The sequence below is a fragment of the Poecile atricapillus genome, chromosome 21 (assembly GCF_030490865.1).
Source record: "Poecile atricapillus isolate bPoeAtr1 chromosome 21, bPoeAtr1.hap1, whole genome shotgun sequence".
Classification (NCBI taxonomy): Eukaryota; Metazoa; Chordata; class Aves; order Passeriformes; family Paridae; genus Poecile; species Poecile atricapillus.
Window position 1 is genome coordinate 1,967,887 of NC_081269.1, and position 18,383 is coordinate 1,986,269.

At 48.3% G+C, this 18,383-nt stretch overlaps 2 protein-coding genes across 19 annotated transcripts in view; both read left to right on the plus strand.

The window, feature by feature from the left end:
• MSI2 (musashi RNA binding protein 2) overlaps positions 1-11,039 on the plus strand; it is a 208,188-nt gene extending 197,149 nt beyond the window's left edge. For 9 of the 18 annotated variants that reach the window (XR_009279293.1, XR_009279294.1, XM_058854571.1 and 6 more), the window contains 3 exons: positions 2,060-2,214; positions 3,945-4,022; positions 6,197-11,039. Coding sequence is in view for 16 of the 18 variants with exons in the window: in XM_058854571.1 (XP_058710554.1) it covers positions 2,060-2,214; positions 3,945-3,986 (197 nt within the window). In the remaining 2 variants the exon portion in view is untranslated. Of the gene's footprint in view, positions 1-2,005; positions 2,215-3,944; positions 4,023-6,196 lie in introns of all 18 variants that reach the window. The other 9 variants (XM_058854566.1, XM_058854568.1, XM_058854570.1 and 6 more) reach the window with 3 other exon arrangements.
• The window catches only part of HEATR6 (HEAT repeat containing 6), a 340,544-nt gene that overhangs the window by 197,120 nt on the left and 125,041 nt on the right, over positions 1-18,383 (plus strand). The gene's annotated exons all lie outside the window — the stretch shown is intronic.

The following is an 18,383-nucleotide window of genomic DNA, read 5'->3' on the forward strand; positions in this document are numbered from 1 at the left end:
GGGCACAGAGAGTCTCTCTGGTTCCTCAGTTGGTTGTTCTGGAGGCTTCTGGTGCTGCTGTGGGGTTTGCCAGGAGTATTTTACTAACAGGATGCCTCTGGCCGTGCCGGGTCCTGCTGTTGCTCAGAGCAGCCAACTGGGTTTTCTGTGTGACTTGGCAGGAAAATTCACATCCATTTTATTGAACCAAAGGGAAGAAAAGGGGGGAAAAGTGCTGGCTTCTAGTAATAAAGGGCTTTGGAACATCTCAGCTGGATATTTTTCTTCACGAGTGAGAAGGCCAAATGTTATCTTGACATTTAATCTTTAATAATAAAAAAAGGCTCTTTGTTTGCCAGAGAAGTCCAAAATCTGTTTACTCTCTCATGCCTTATTTCTTTTAACTTGCTAGCTTAGATGTCCTACTTACCCTCCCCTGCTCCCAGTTCAGAGCTGAGGTGAATCATTTATTGTCCAGAACTGACTTCCCTGTCACCACAGAGCCACCAGCTGCCAAGGGCCCTTTTCTTGACCAGAGCTGGGGACCCCTTGAGAGATGCAGGGAAGGGCCAGGGCAGCAGAGGTGCAGCCTGTGCCCACCACAGCACTTTGGTGAGAGCCTGGTGGCTCCCAGGAGAGCCCTGTGCCAGTCCATGCAGCTCTGGCAAAGGGCACTCCAGGCCACCAGACTTCGTAACCCACTCTGGTGTTTAATGAAGATCACGGGGAGTTGCAGCCAGAGGGAAAGGCTGGAGTAGCCTTGGGGCAGTCTGGAAGGGTGGAGATGGCGGTGATGGGGTCAGGTGCCCGGGCAGGGTCTGGGGCAGACTGTGGTGTTGGGCCCACGTCCAGCCCCGTTGGCCATCGTGTCCTGGCGCTGCCCATGGTGGGGACACAGGGGGGACACGGTGGGTGTGGGCAGACCAGGTTCCCTGTGCTCCCCAGGGACCTTGCAGGTACCACCCAGGTGTAGCTCCAGCTTCCCGCAGCCATCTCCATCCAGCTCCTCCCAGTCCGCTGACTTTTCTTTCACATTGAAACTTCTTCCTCATAAATTCTACATCCAAGAGCAGCCGTGAGAAATGCCTGAAGCCTGATCATCTAACATGCTTTAATATCTAAATTTCTTCTTCAGTATCATTCTTATTTACATTGTTTTTCTTTCTCAAAAAAACCTCAAAAATTAAGGGAGGAAAAAATTAAATTTTCTTTTACTTCCACTTTAGGAGGTGAGTTGTCATCCACCCTCTGGAATTCTTTTTTGCTTTTGATCTTTATTTATTTGTTTAATTTTGGTTGATGTCCCAAGCATGGTTTTGGAGACGAAGGTAGGTCTTCGCTCTCCAAATCAAAAGGAAAAAAAAAAATAAAATAAAACAACACACTCCTTGGTCATATTTAAAAGAGAAAAATCCAAACTGTTCCATTCCATATCATTTAAAGGAAAAAAAAAAATCAACTATTGAACTATTTCTACAGCTTACTGATCTAAAAGGGCGGGTTTTTTCCAAAAGTATCGAATGGATCCAAAAAACGATTTTCCTAGACGTGATTCAAGTTATTTGCTGTCAACATTTTAATATCAATATTACCACAATGTGTAGTCTCAAACTAGTTCCTTTGTAGTTTGCATGGGATGTGAATGCTGTCTCGGCGTGCCCAGACCTAGAGAACTTGTTACTACTGCATGAGCATCAAGTCAGATGTTGAAAAATACCTATTACATTTTGTGATAATTTGGTGAAAATGAGCACCTCCAGTCTCTGGTTGCAGTAGTGTGTTGAATGATTGTTCTTTTTTATTTTTTATTTTTTATTTTTTTTATATATATCCATATATATATTTTTGGAGCTCTAAGCTTCGTAGTAGTCCGGGCTGACTCTTCTCCAGTACTTGCTCTCCTCTCGCATGGCCTTGGTTAAGTGTTAGAATTGGGCCTAGGCTGTTTATTCTGGTGTTTGGCTTTGTAATACCGGTGCATGCCCGGCGTCTGGCCTCATACCCAGCTTTATTCTCTGCACACCAGTCTTGAATAGCTACAGTGCTCAACCGAATTTTGGCGCACCCGCTTCCCCGGCAGGCTCCAACCCAGCGCGGCCCGGAGGCTTCCCCGGGGCCAACAGCCCCGGGCCCGTCGCGGATCTCTACGGCACGGCCAGCCAGGACTCCGGCGTGGGTAACTACATAAGCGCCGCCAGCCCGCAGCCGGGCTCCGGCTTCGGACACGGCATCGCCGTAAGTACCCGTGCCAGGGCGGGGCTCGTGGCTGGGGCTGCGGGAGGGGCTCGGGCCGGGCTGGGGTGGTGGTGACCCCACGGCGAGCGCGGCCTCTCGCTGCCGGAACCTGCGAGCGATGCCCGAGCCAGCGCTGCGCTCCTGGCTGCAGTTGTGTGTGGCAATCATTAGTTACCAGGGCCTTCCAGCTGGAATCAGTAAGGTTGGAAAAACCTCTAAAATCATCGAGTCCAGCCTTTGACCGGTCCCCAGCTTGTGAACCAGACCAATCACAAATGGCCACGTTTCCAGGGATGGTGATTCCACCACATTGGGAAGCCCATTCCAGTGATAAATCTAACACTGAAGAAATTTTTTTCTGAATGTCCAACCTGAACATCTCTTGGTGCAGACACTCCTTTGGAACCGTCTGCAGCCAGACACGACATGTCTCAAAGGGCCGTATTTAATAAATATGGGATTTAAATCCCTGCTTGTCCATATGGGCCCAACTACCCCTCCTGGCTGATGCACCCTTTGGCAGGTAGAGCAACAGTCCCTGCTCCCACTAAATGAGCAAAATTAGCTCTTTAATTTGGCTGGTGGGACCCTCTTCACCTGTTTGCTGTCCTTTGGGGTCACTTCCAGCCAGTCCTGGCATCCCTGGCAGCCCCTGAGAGCCGCAGGTTCCAAGCCAGGGCCCCGCTGGGCTGCGGGGTCACCGGGAGGTGCCTCCTAACGCCGCGTTGGGTCTGCGATCGCACTAATGAGGGGCAGAGATTGGCTTAACAAGGCTGCACGTGGCTGTGTCACCTGTGTGTGAGCATGAATGGGGCTGCCTCCGCCCCGCTGGCACCCCCAGCACAGACCAACAGAGGCTCCTGCCCTTTTTGGAGCACAGTCAGGAGTTGGTTTTTATCTCCTGGACACTGAGGAAGTGCAGAGGCTCCCCCAAAAGTCCCTCAAACCGAGAGGAGAGCTTCACTCCCTGATGGAATTGGATGGGGGGAGCAGGAGTGTAGTGCAGACAAAGTTCCTGAAACTTATTTTTATTGCAAAAAAAAGACAAACAAATCCTCTGCCTCGCTTTGTGCCCAATTCCCATCCTGGGCCTGCCCCTCCCATGGTCACACCATGGACTTGACAATCCCTGTGGATCAATTCTAGCACAAACATGGAATATTATTACTGCTCTGCAAGGAGCTACATCAGTTCAGACTGCCACCTCTCACCAGTTACAACACCTCTTATTTCCATTTTTCACCTAAAAACCTGTTTGTGCTTGAAAACTTGAGCACTTTGGTCTCAGCAACATCCTGATTTTTCAAGTGATTGGACACCAGGTGCAAGCCTGGGTATCCAGATTTGTCTGCACTAACACTTCCCAAAGAACAATTTTATAATTGACTTGCAGATTGGCAGCCTCTTAATTCCCCCAATAACTGCAAAGAATCCCATAGCTTTTATTACATATATATTTACTTAACACTCTCCATTTACTAACCCTGGTTTAAAAATAAAGAAGGGAGAACCCCAAAGCTTATTTTTGCACCTGGGGGAATGAGAAGATGATGGTCTTGGAAAGGTGACCATAGGGTGGAGCACACCTGGTGACCAGAACAGCTCTTGGAAATCCCTATTCATGCTGGCAACACAGTCTTTGAAGTCCTTTGATAATTTCTTGGCAAAATTAATAATCAGCTGTTCCCATGTATAGAGCACTGATGAACTTAACAATTGTACAATTTTAGGGACCTTTGATTGCAACGGCTTTTACAAATGGATACCATTGAAACGTTACACATGGTTGGTTGCCATCTCACTTGGAGGTATTACAGTATATCCCATTTGTACTTTGTGCTGAACTACCATCTCCCCTATATTTACTTTAAGTGAACAATTTTTTATCTTCATTTTGTCTTTCCTTGGCCTTTAATCATTCCTTTCTGTGATTTGTGTTACTCAAATCAACCTCACAGGCTGGAAACTGGAAGACAGATCCAAAGCTAAACCCTCCAAAAGTCACTTTTTCATGTTCATGATGCTTCATGCAATAATTTGAAGAAGGAGAAAACCCAGAAAGCTGTGGGGAATCACCCCCAGTGCCAGCAGCCAGAATCCCAGTGGGATCAGGGATCTGCTCCCAGTGCACTGCTTTAAAAATAGCTGAGCCCCACTGCCTTATTACTGAGAAACCATCATTCTTAATTAAGTGCTGTACCAAATATTACAGCTAAAAGATAACATTGTAACTTGTAACCATAGAGCAATTATCAAGATTAAAAAAAAATTAAACCTGAGCAAATTAAATTAAAGGCATTACCTGAGCACCGCAGCCCTGGATCGCTGCCAGTTTCCTACCCTTTGAACTAAGCTCGAGTTAATTAAATGTTTAATTTTTATTTTTTATTATTATTTGGCCTTTGGCATATTCATCTTTGCAAACAAATATTCTTAGCACTCGGAATGGAGTAGATTAGAGAACGCAATGAAAAACAGAAGTTATCCCAATTAAATGGCACGGGTTTGCCTCCAGAGCTCCGAGCCCGGACAGGCAGAGGAAATGGATGTGACAGGTTTTATTTCCCTGCCTCTTACCCAGCACTACACGATCAATGTCACATCACTTACGTTCAAAAATCAGTCTACAAAATTAGAATCGAAGTTAGTCAGGGGGTTGGGAACTGTGGAAAACATTCGGAGACTTCAAACTACATAAAAATAGATTTATACCTAAACACTAGTGGATAAAGGGGGTTTCTATTTACTCTCCATTTCCACACACACCCCCAAGATTACCTGAAATTGTTCTGTCAATTGATTTGCTCCACCAAGGAGCGTTTTTTGTGGGAAAGAAAAAAGTGCCATAAGCACTGTTGCTTAATCCCAGCTATGACTTGCACATAGCGGTGTCTGCTCGCCGATCAATTTGTCAGAATCCTTCACGTTTCCTGGGCCGTCAGCCTCTGGAATAGTGAGGTGGTACCCGAGGCCAGCTGGAGCCCGAGCAGAACATCATAACTCAGGCTAATAACGCGCGGTGACGGCAGCTCCGCCAGATTGATGAGCTGTAATCACTCCTCACTTAGCACAGCCCATCGCCGCAGCCATCAGTTACTGGCCAGCGTTGAGACTCAAACCATTAACGACTTAAAAACAAAGTGCTTTTAATGTTGCTCATTACTAATTAAAATAGATTTTGAGAGGAGGAAATGAGCCTTATTATTAATTCCTCAAGGAACGCTGAGTTTGAAACGCTTGCGGCAGCGGCTGGTCCTGGCATCCCCGAGGCAGGACTTGGCTGAGCTGCGGGTTCCCGGGGCAGGGATCTGTTCCCACATCCCTGCAGGATGCTGCTGGGGCCTCACCCCGAGCACAGCTATTGGGGGATGGCTTTTGGAGGTCATCCCAGAACGAGCAGGGAGCATCCTCTCCTGGCCAGCCCTGTGAGCAGCTGCCTGCAGAGCCAGTGCCCGAAATATTTATATCTCTTTTCTATATTATACATCTCAGCTCTAAGCGCTGGCAGGGATGGAGCATTGGAGGCTGAAGCTCTGGTATCAAACAAATTCTGGCCGCCTCTGTGTGCCCAGATAAAACTTGTCACCTTCCAGGTTCTTCAGGGAAAACTCATTTTAGCCAAAGCTGTGTGAATTCATGGCATAACAGATGCCTGAGGAGCCGTTTTTGTCCTGGCTGTACATCAGCTCCCATTTTACTGTTCCTAAACCAGCCCAGCCCTCAGCCAGGCCCCCAGTCCAGGCTTAGCTGGGATGGAGCTGGAAATAAGAGCAGGGAGTACGTGAGGCCCCCTGTCCCCTGGGGGCTGTCCTGGGAACACCTCAGAACCCAGCCGGCCCCTCTGCATCCTCCCTCAGGGTGGATCGGGGACGCCGTGGCCGCAAAGTGTTTGCAAACACTTGGGGTTTTTTTATTAAAAATCCTAATGAACCTCAATTAACTGTCCCTCTCCCATGTCCATGTCCCCCTTCTCCCCACGCAGAGTCTCTCTGGATGTCCGGGCAAGACAGGGCGAAGTTTCTGAAGGGCCCCACGGTTGGGTGATCTCATCAGACTTTGAGCACTACATCATCATCATCATCATCATCATCATCACCGCCAACGCAAACTGGAGGTGGCACTCGAAGGACTTGGGTTGTTTAAAATCTCTCTCATCATCTCATGAATCTGCTGTACTATAAAAACAACAGCTTTTAAAAGTATGTATATAAAACCCATTTCTTGTTCGTTTTATTTTCTCGATGGGTCCCTCCTCCCCTCTTTTTAAGCCTCTCCAAACCCACATCTTTTCGTAGCCTTTTTGACATAGTCTCGTAGCCACGTAGTCGGAATTCTTTGTGTATGTAGCGAGAGCCTAACCATAGTGTAACTGTTATATTAAGGGGTTTCTTTTGCTTTTCTTTCCCACCTCCCCTCCTCCTCCTCCTCCTCCTCCTCCTCCTCCTCCTCCTCCTCCTCCTCCCTTCTGTTTTACGTAGTTGTTGTTGCTTAAAGGATGCTGAGATGGTGACAGGAGCCTGGGCCACGGGGGGAGCGGAGCCAGCGGCGGGTGCGGCACGGGGGGCTGGCAGGGCACGGGGAGGGGGGAGCAACAGGTTCTCTGGCCCTTCTTTTCCTTTGTGGCGTCTTGGTTACTCTAATTCTCTCTATTTTCGGCAATAAGGCGAGGGCGACAAACTTTTTGCGCGTCCTTTTTCTATATAAGTGCTTTTTTTTGTTGAAAGAGGTGATATAAGGTTTTTTGAAATTGTGAATTCTGAAAAAAAAAAAAGAAAAAAATAATAAAATGCTGTAAATACAATTCCATTAACTACATAGAAACTATTAAGAAAGAGAAATACAAACCTATTTTTGTGATGGAGTCAGCCTAAGGCAGTTTCTCTGTGAAAATGGATGATAAAAGACAAGGAAGTTGTAGCCTTTCGGAGCGACTGCCGGAGCTGGCCCGGGGGGGCTGTGATGCTGTGGGACCCTCCCAGCTCACCCAGTTCATACCAGCAGCTCCGCTCTCAGACGTGCACAGCTTACAAAGGAACAGTCGAGTGGGATTTTTATTTTAATTTAAAACCTGCTTTTCCCAAAACTGATCAAGAAGCTACAATTTTTCCTACTTAGCGCATTTACGGTTCAAAGCACACCTTTATTTTGGTTTTGTTTTTTTTTTTTTTTTTTTTGGTTGATTGTTGGTTTTTTTTTTAGACATTGTTTTAAACTAGATCAACTTGCTGTCCAGTCATTTCAGCTGCTCTGGGCACCCTGTGCAGGCAGAGCAGCGTCCAGCTTGCATGATTTCCTTTATTATCCATCACTTTCTGTATTATCAAATTAGAAAACAACTTTGGTTGGTTTTGGTTTTTTATTTTCTTTTTTTTTTTCTTTTCTTTTTGGTTTTTATTTGGGAATACCTCAGTGCTACAAGTTTCACCCTAGAAGCAACGGAAGATTTTAATTTATTGTAGTTGTAAACAGAATTTAAAAGAAATAAAGTATAAAACATCATTGCACTGTGACTGGTAGGGGAAAAACTGACAGTTTCCTATTTGCACATGTTTAATATTTGGCTGTTATATATATGGTCCTCTGTTGGGGGAGGAAACTTATGAAGGATATTTTTTAATTTAATTTTTTTAATATTGGTAAATAGGCCTGCAACAGCAAACTAGAAGTACAACATGGTAGGTGGCATTAAGAACATACTGTAGTGTGGATATATTTCTTCTTTTTTTAACGTAATATTGACAAGTTTTATTAATATTTTTTTAAATTGTTACGTTTATAAATTTGGTACTTTAGGTACAGCCAGTATAAGACACTGAATGCGACATTTGTTAAAAAGAGCTGCTGCACTCCTATTTTTGTAAATTTTACTAACAAGTAGACTAATGTAGACATTCAATAGACAAGGTAGAGCAAGGCATCTTTAACAAATCAAGGCACCATACTGCTAACCGAAAGGAGAAACCTTGTTTTTCTTGTTTTTAAAAAAAAAAAATCATGCTTTTTATGTAATATTTTAGGTTTTTTTCTTATTTCAGAACAACCAGGTTTAAGCAAAATGCTGGACGCTTTTTAAATATTGAGACTTGATCAAGTAATAAAAGAAATAAAACCGAATTCTTTAAAAAATAAAAAGGTAAAAAAAAAAATACTACGAACCAAATTCCCTGCGATTCAGTGTGTGCCGTCAGGGAATTTTTTATTGCTATTTTGTCAATGTTGATGATGTACTGTACTACCAGTTGGTTTTCCTCTCCATTCCCTGTCACCTCATAGAATATTCTTTGTTGATCATTGTTGTATGTTAATAGTGTATAAAATGGCTTATCTTGTAAGAGTGCTGTCCTGATGGTAGTGTAGTGAATTTTTCCCCCCTCTTTCTCTCTTCCTCTTCTAGTACATATTGGTAGGTGTATCGTAATTAAGGTTAAAAATTTAGATGTAGTTAATCAGATTTAGGACCAGTAAGGATAGAACTTTCTCTTATTTAAGAAAAAAAAAAATGCTAATAATTTTGGGAAGGTTTTCCTTTTTTTTGTTTTTTCTTCTCTTTTTTCTTTCTGTGCTTTTTTTCCTCGTTTATTATTTTTCTTTTGTTGATCTGATGCGGTTTCAACTAACCAAAGGTCTCACAATGTTAAAAATGCTGGCAAACTCTTAAGGCATTTGTAGATCCCCACCCTTGACTTTGGAAAGGGGATGTGCCATACTACCTTAAATGCTAATGCTAGATATGCAAAACTGGATTTTTTTAATTTATTTTTTAAAAGAGGGAGGCACGGTATATTAAAACGATTTTACTAAGAGAAAAAAAAAACATATTTTTTTAAGAATGTTCAGAAGAAATTGCTAATCTGTGTGAATATGTTTTAGATGTTTATATACCTTTTGAGAAGTCCCAGTGGCCCATAGCACAAATGTCGTGGAATCCAAGATGTTTTGATGTGGCTACCTAGACTAAGGTTCACGTTAGTCCCCCACTCATCTAGAAATCAATTTTAAAGGATTTTTTTTTTTTCTTTTTCTTCGTTTGTTTGGGGGTTTTTTGTAAATTTTTCAGCACAGAGGTTCAGCTCCACCTTTGTTTTACTCAAGCCCAGGGAGCGAAGGCCGGTGGAGCCATGGACTGGTTGGGTTGGAGGGACCCTCCAGTGCCACCCTCCATGGCAGGGACACCTCACCCTGTGCCAGGGGCTCCAAGGCTGCCCAGCCTGGCCTGGGACAGCCCAGGGACACTCAGAGCCTCTCCAGCCCTCAGTGCCAGGGAAAAGCTCTGGCCCCAGCCTGGCCAGCACCAGGGGCTCTGGGTGACCTGGGCCAGGGACATTTCCGAGGAGCCACAGGTGCTTGGGACCCTCCCCCTTCAAAGAGCCCGAGTCCTTTGTGATCGGCTTGATTAAAGCGAAGCCTGATCTGTCCTTTGGGGTTTTTATTTTTAATTACACTTCATAAATGTTCATTTTGAGTTGAATTTGTAGCTTGGACTTTAAGGTAGCATGGCTCTCTTTGCTGTAAGTTGTTTTTTTTTCCATTGTACAGCAGCGTCTGCTGGTGAATGTCACACATCTTGCTAGGCTTAGTTAAACCATTGGGTAATTGTGGGTGATAACGACCTGAAAGGTGTTGGGATTTCTTTTCTTCCCTGCTTTCATCTGTAGTGTGAATGAGGGCTAGCGACTCCAGCCACACGTCCCTTCTTGTTTCGTTTCTGCCATTCACTCAATGCAACATAATCAATAATAAAGCAATATAGTTTACTACATTTTTACTCAAGGCCAGCCATGGTTCTGTATGATATTGCATATGAAACTGTTTACAAAAATAAAAAAAAAAAAAAAATAAAAATAATAAAAAAAAAAAAAAGAAAACAAAAAAAACCCAACACTAACTCATAGCTGTCTTTTATGCTATGGCGATGTCTCTTGGGTGGAATCTTCTGAATTCTTTTTTTTAATGGTTTGGTTTGTTTTTTTAAAAGTGACACAGTTGAGAGAGGGAGAGCTGAGGTTAGTGTTAGGGCAAAGAGACAGGATGCATCGAAGACACACCGGCAGATCCCGGTCTGCGCACAGACACTGTAGAGTTTCCTACGTACAGAATCCATCGACCCCGTGCGAACACTACGTGAGGAGATTCTGTAAGCTAAGCAATACTTTAATACTGTAATAAAATTACCAAAAAAAACCACAATAATAATAAATAATAATAATAATAATAATTTTTAAAAAGAGAAAAAAAAAATGTAGTTTGAGAAAGCAAATCCTCATGGTCGGTTGTGGGCCCCCCCAGCAGTCTGACTGTGTTGTGTGGAGAGCTCGGTGTCCGAGCAGGGCCCGGTGGTCAGCGGGGTCAGCCCCGGCCCCAGAGCCCCTCGGGCTCGTCTGTCGCGTGACCGTCGTAGGTAGCACCCCCTTCATTCTCTGTCGTACGAGGTCTGAACTCCCATCAGTACTAGGATGCAAGTGAGCATTTCAGGTGGTCATAAATGTACCTAAATAAACTATGGCACAGTGGCAGGCCTAGCCCTTCCTTTTATACTTTAGTATGAACTGATGAGAACTTTGGTAGTGACTTTTTTTTTATATATATACATATATATATGTATCTATATATATCAAGCATCTTTCAGGTCTCTGTGTATGGCTTTCTGAAGCCCTGTTGTAAAATACTATGTGGATGGGGGTCTCTCACATCACAGATGTGGAAAGTATAATTTTATATTTGTATTTTCAAATAAATAAGTTTGTGAAAGGTTTCCATCCTCTACTGTGGTCCAGAAATCAATGTGTTTGTCTGACGAAAAAATACAATAAACTGTTTTGAACAGATCCATGGAGTCCATTTCATTGGGGTGGGGGGGAAGGAAATATTTGCTCCTGTGGGATGATATCACCCCCATCACCCCAAAACTCATCACCTCGTTGCCCCTCCTGCTCCCACAGGGTGGGCAGCACATCCCTGCCCCGTCCCTGTCCCATGCCCAGTGTCACAAGGCTGCTCCCTCATCCTGTGCTCTGCCAGGCACATCTCCCATCACTAATCCTATTTCCAGGAGGAGCAGTGGGTGGCTGTGGGCTCCCAATCCTGCTGGATAAATTCCCAGTTCCCCACACGGTTGCTGTGCATTTTCCTCGCTGGAGTGACGCGCTCCCTCTGCCTTCACAGCCTCCCCAGCTCAGATACTCCACCAGAGGCTGTTTTTCCCTTTGGCGCTTGGTCTGGAGCGGAGCCAACTTCCCCCCACCCCTCCTTTAGGTTGTAAACACTCGTCATTCATCAGTCATTATTCCAGGATGGCACAGGTCCCTTTCCTGGGGAGCCCAGGCTGCGGGGTTGGGCAGGGATGGAGGGGATGCTCCAGCAGCCTCTCCAGGGCATCCTCTGGCTCGGCGGTGCCGGGGCTCGGCCCGCCGGAGGTCAGCGCACCGCAGGATGCAGGACGGGCTCTCTGGAAAGCAGTCAACACATCAAGCCCTTAATGGGATTGATGATTAGTGGAGCACCGAGGGGAAAATTAGATTAGAAAAACAAATGAAAATAATTTCCGAAGTCATGTTTGTTCGGGGTGGAAGGAGCTTCCACTGCGAGGGCTGCAGGAAACGATTTGACTGCAATCCAGAAGAAAAGGAGCACGGGTCTGGAGTACATTAGTGTGGTGGGAGGCCGGGAATAGCAGCCACTTAACCCTGTCATTCAGCAAACATTAGTGAATTATGAGTGTATTATATGTGGGTGATGTGTTTTGTGCAAAGCCTGCGGGCCCGCTGTAGCAGCACTGAAAAGGGAGTGGGGGGTCGGTGTCAAAATGTAAATTTTTATACCAGCTCTGGAATAAAAATAAGATTTTGTGTTCGCCTCCCAGCTACTGAAATCAAATTGCAGCCAAAATCAGAGTTGTAAAATAAGCAAAAATTTCCCTTCCCTGTCAAATTAGTGCCCCGACAACGAAAACAAGGGAGATAAATGTGATTTACTTCCTCTCCCTCCTGTCATAAACATTTATGGCCAAGCTGTAACGATGAGCTGCAGGAGGCAGCTGAGGCCATTGGGGCTGTGCAGTGTCACCCATGTGGGGTCTTTGTGGCACCCACGGGGCAGGTGAGCTCCTGTGCCCCAGTCCTGCAGCCCTGCCCCAGGACCCCACAGGCTCTAACAGGCCTCCTAACCCAAGCCACAGGTGGCTGTCCTGGCTGTCCCAAAATCTCGGGGTAAATCCCAGGTTCATTAGCGGGCTTGGAGGACTTGAGCACCCTCTGCTCTTGACCCCCATCGCGCCTCTCGAGGCCGCAGCTCGGCAGCAGAAACCAAGCCAGCGTTTATTAATTAAGAGCTTAAGCTCTCCCTTTCACGGCTATTTACCAGAGCCGCCTCGTTGTTAATAGAAAATAATAAAGCAGAGGGGTTTAAAGCTCATTTGTTCCACTGGGTCTCGGATGCCACCCAGCCTGAGAGCGCTGAAACCCTGATGGTGATGAAACCCCCCCCAAAAACCCCACCCTTCTTTACCATTCTGCATCCAGTTACAGCCGATGCCGTAGAAATGAGCAATTCCAGCAGCTCCACATGTCGAGGGCTGCAGTTTTCAGCCGGTCACGAGTGGTGGCAGCGCCTGGGTAAGGAGAGCCACTCGTAATTCATTAGCGCTTTGCAAAGGGCACCGCTACTTGACTCCGTTTGTGCATCAGGCCAAGGCTGATTCCCGCTCTTCACCTCCACGGCAACGGCTGGAATTAGCACGGAGCAGCTCCCGCGGGCCAGGCTGCCTGCACCCACCGCTCTGCAGGCAAACAGAGCTTACCAGAGAGTCATGGAGAGGCTGGGGGTGGAAATGACTTCAAAATCCAGTTCCACCCCCTGCCATAGGCAGGGACACCTTCCACTATCCTTAGTTTGCTCCAAACCGCATCCAACCTGGGCTTGGACACTTCCAGCTTCTCTGGGCAGCCTGTGCCAGGGCCTCCTCACCCTCACAGGGAAGAATTTCTTCCCCGTATCTGAACTAAATCTGCCTTCCTTCTGCTTGAAGACATTCCCCTTGTCCTATCAGTGCACACCCTTGTGAGTCCGAAGTCTCTTTCCAGTGTGAGTGGAAGTCCCTGGTCCTCAAAGCCACTGCATCCCACAGTGGCAACAAGCCCAGGCCCCTGCCTGACCTTCCCAGCATTAACAACTCATCCCTGCTGAAACTCGGGCACATTCCCACCCACTGCTGAATTTCTGGCAGCCCAGGTGACATGTGCAGCCCACAGCCTGCTGCTGCCACCGGCTCTGATGGCTGTGACACACTGAGTGGCTCCCACTCGCTAATAATTACTGATTAAAAACTGGTTAAAAAGCCAATGAAGACTGAAATGTGCATTAACCGGGCGACCCCGCCTGGCACCAGCCACGGGGAGATGGGAGCGGGTACGAAATCAGCGTCTCCATCGCTTGGTGACACCCAGCAGGGATCTGTCACCTCCTGCATCCACAGAGCACGGGATCTGACATAAACATCAGTAAGAATAAAAAGCAGGAGAAAGTTCCTGCTTTTGCCTTTTCTCAGCCCACAAAGCATTTCGGCCACCACTAGAACCGCTCAGGATTTCTACAGGGCTTTACCTCTTCAAAGCAGCAGTTTGTTCTTCCCAACCCCTTTCATCCAGACATCCAAAGTGCTTCCCCTCGCTCCTTTCACAACCTTTTGATGGGTGGGGAATTCCTCTTTTTTAATCTTGAAAAAGCGAGTCTGGCTGGGCTGTGGGCTCCAAACCCTGACCGGAGGTGGGGCCGAGGCCAGGTCCCCTCCCTGTCCCTGTCCCGCTTTGCCCCAGCAGCGGCTGTCACCGAGCGGAGCAGGCTGTGCTGAGCTGCTGCAGGGGATGAACAGCACCCAGGGCCGGGCTCAGCATCTCCTGCAGCCCCTCAGCATCTCCTGCAGCCCCTCAGCATCTCCTGCATCCTTCCAGCATCTCCTGAAGCCCCTCAGCATCTCCTGCAGCCCCTCAGCATCTCCTGCAGCCCCTCAGCATCTCCTGCAGCCCCTCAGCATCTCCTGCATCCTCTCGGCAGCTCCTGCACCCTCTCAGCATCTCCTGCAGCCCCTCAGCATCTCCTGCATCCTCTCGGCAGCTCCTGCATCCTCTCGGCAGCTCCTGCCGGGCGCGGCGGGGCCATCGCTGCCCCGCACTGGGGCTGTCAATATTGACAGTCGTGCCCTGGGTAAATGCAGCCTCCCCATCGATCCGGCAGCGCCGGGAGCATCTCAGGAGCGGACACGGGGAGGTCACGGGCCCCAGCCCGTGCGGGAAGCGGAGCGAGGGGAGCCGGAGGGGCCCGGCCCGAGCCCCGAGCCGCTGAACAATGCTCTGCCATTAGCAATCAGAATATCCGCGCGGCCGCTCATACAAAATCAAGAGGCAAAATAATTGAGTCAATAGCGCTGCGAAAGGATTGCTCCTTCAGCCCCATTCTTGTGCTAACAATCCTCCAGCAGGGCTGAGGATTCAAAAGCTCGGAGAATCAAAAAGGAATTGATTTGATTCAGAGCTTCAGCCCGGGCTGTATTTAACACATCATTTTTGCTTGCTCTACATAGAATAGAAACTGTTTGAAGGCAGCGGGGCTGGGGGAGAGAGACAAGGGAGCGGGGAGCACGGGAGCAGCAGAATATTCTGGATTTGCTGCTTTCCCAAGAGCGGTTGGACCCACACTGTCCCCCCCAAAACAAAGAGACACCCCTGGGCTCCCAGAGCATCCCCGGATCCTGGAACGGGGTGAAGGGAGGGAAGCGGCTCCAGCTGCGGATCCGCAGCGGCCGCGGTGAGAGGAGGGGCACGGGGGATTCCGCCCCTTGGGAGAAGGCAGAAGGTGCCTTCTGATCCCTCCCGGCCCCGGCACAGGCTCACAAATCCTCCCGGCCCGCTCCCGAGTGGGGTACGATCGCCAGCTTTTCACAAGGGTGGGAGCACAAACCCCCGCGATTCCCTGGGGGCTGCAGGCTGGGCCAGCCCTCGCTTTCTGCTCCTCTCCAAACCACATTTCCAGCATCCTGCAGCATCCCAGGGAGCTCCTTACTCCCAGAAAAACTGCCAGGGTAAAACCCCTTGCACTGGGAGGTCTCTCTGACAGTTTCTGACAAACTCCCATACACATTTTCATGGGATCTGTAATAATTTCTGGGAGCCCTTCTTGGCCTGTTTTTTATCTGTGAAAGGGGCAGAATAATCTTCACCCAGCTCCAGCATCCCGCCAATGAAGACAAACTAGAAAATGCAGAATTTCCCCAGATTCCATTAAACATGAGGGCAGCAACCACTGGGAGAGGATGAGCAGCAAGAGCAGCCCGACAGTCCCCTCCAGGGCGGTCCTACAAACCAGACATTGAAACATCAGCAACAAGGAGGCACCTCACAACATCCTGACTTAAACACTTCCAGAAAAATCTGAACTAACTGCAGAATAAAAGCCAGTATCCTGAGCAGGAGAAGGTGCAAGTGCCACGAACATTCCAGCAAAGGCATTTCACAGCTCGTTGTGTGGCACACGAAGCTCTTCTAAACCCTCTTGGGTCGTTTTACCCCTCACAGAGCCCAGCTGGCGGCTGCTGACACAGCGGGGACCCCCAGACCCCCACCCAGGCAGTTGATCTGATGTGTTGATGAGCGAGTCATGTCGCTATAATAAGGAGTGTTTATTTGAATAATAAGGTCAGGGAGTTAAGTAGTTGGTATTCCACTCGTAGGAAGCAGTTTGCACAGTGTCACTAATAATTAAAGGGGTTTTTTGACTAATCTAGTTGCTCTTCCCAAATATACTCCACTCTGTTCAAGAAACTCATCAAAGCAGCAAAGTGATCTTCGAGGTTATTAATCTCCTTTGCTCCACAGCTGGAGCAAATTTATTTGCTTGAATTAGCATGTAATAAACTTATAATAAAGCTGCCATATCCCTCGCTTTAGAGATATAGTTTGTGTAATGGGTAGTTAAATCTAGGTAATGTAGCCATGGTCTTGGGGCTCGGAGAGAAGGGGAAAGGGAGAACTCAGCAGAGTGCTCTGCTATCCCCAGCACTGGGGTTCAGTGGGATTTCTTCCAGGTCAGGAAAAGTGAAACTTTTTGGAGACCGGTGGGTCAGATATTAAGCAGGAATTGTTCCCTGTGAGGGGGGAGGCCCTGGCACAGGGTGCCCGGAGCAGCTGATCCCTGCATCCCTGGAAGTGCCCAAGGTCAGGCTGGACAGGGCTTGGAGCAGCCTGGGACAGTGGGAGGTGTCCCTGCCATGGCAGAGGGGTAGAAATGGATGATCTTTAAGGATGATCTTTAAGGTCCCATCCAACCCAAAGCATTCCAGGATTCTGTGACTCTGCCAGCCCCAGCCAGGAATAGCTGAGACCTTTTTACCAAATCTCACAACACAGCAAAGGAGGCGTCCCCACAAACCAGCGGGTGCCTTCCCTGGCCACCAAAGGAGAACTGGCCCCAAAAAGCGCCCTCAGGGCTGCCCAGGAGAGGTGAGACCCCAGCCCACCCTGCACACAGAGCCAGTGGAGCAGCAGGGGATGCCCAGGTTGGCACCGGAGCTGCCAGCGCCAGCAGCACCCACAGGATCGGGAACATTTCAAACAGGGCTGAGCTTGGCGCAGGGCGCCCAAGTGAGAGGAACTAATTCGCTTCAGTTCACAAAGCTGAGCCTTTCCAGGCTGCAGCTTCCCAGGAACAATAAATCCTCTTCCTTCCCTCCTGCGGAGCGCTCAGGGCAGCACCGTCCCGCGGCTGGGAATGGGCAGATGGAGACGGATGTGGCAGAGAGCAAAGTTCAGCTGCACAGGGAGGACTGGCCCCCACCTCCTCCTCAGAGGTTATTATTCACAGAGCCTGGGTAGTAAATAATTTTTCCCTCTCTCCATTTCAGCTCTTTTCTGTTCCTGCTCTGCGCTGGAGCAGGGCCCGGGCATTAGCCAGAGGTGTCAGAGGTGTTAGACAAGGTATTAAGGAGGTGTCAATGGTGAAATAGCTGGGATTACAGTAAAGTCTAAATAAGGTGTAAAATAAAACCAAAGGTGATAAAGTCGTTGATAAGAAAAGCCAGAGAAAAATAGGAGTGCAATTATTTTTCATCCTGCTTGTTCACTCTCACAGTGCATTATCTATGGCTTTGCAAAGACTTAAGTGAGATTTTTTTCCCAGTCTATGGTATTTTCTCCAGACAACACCGCAGCTCCACGGCCCTTGCAGGGCAGGGGAGCATCCAGCACCGCCACACAAACCTACACCTGCCCAGGAGATTCCCCTTCCTCCTCCTCCATCCTCATCCAGGGGATTGAAGGGGAGGCGTTTCTCAGGCTGTGACCTTGGCAGGGGCCACAGGAGCAGAGCCCGGCGCTGTCCAGGCACCTCTCGGAGGAGGAGCTGTGGTGGGGACCCGTCTGTGCCAGCCCAGCTCGGGGCAGGGACTCACCTTCCTCACCTTCCCGGCCAGGAGCACATCCACCATCCCAGCCCCTCATCGGGCTCCTGCTCCCCCTCCCCGAGCAAATCGTGCAGGGGGAAAAAAATAATGCAAGAAATTACTCCGGATGGCAAATCAACAAATTAGCCTTGATTACTATCCGGGTCTCACAGCCTCCTCTTCCTCGTGCTCATCAGCTCTGTCTGAGCCGCGCTGCTCCTGCCGCGCTCCTTCCCGCGGCTCCCGGCAGCATCCCTGGGGCAGCAGCCGGGGCTGGGAACCTCCAGGGACCCTCCGGGAGCTCCGGGGCTGCCCAGAAGCAGCGAGGAGCCTTTTCAGGAGCCAAAACCATGCGGGAGGATGCAATGGCAGAGCTCTGCCGAGATTCCCTGCCTCCGGGCTCTGAACCTTGTGGCCCTTTCTGCCAGGCACAAACCAAAATGAGGGATATTTTCAGAGAAAAAAATCCACAGGGGAATAATTCTGGTGAGGGGAAAAAAAAAAAAAAAGTTATTTAAAAGCACGTTCATCTGCAATTCTCCCAGTGCTGTGAAGGGTTATTAACTGATTGGATTTCATCACATGCCACTTTGCTGCTGCAGAGGCTGATTGTCCCATATTTGCATTTCTCTTGGACAAGCAGCAATCCTGGCCCCCACGGTGGGCACAAGGCCGTGCCATGTGCCCTGGGATGGCAGCGGGGGCTCAGCTCCATCCCAGCAGGGTTAAACCAGCAGGAACA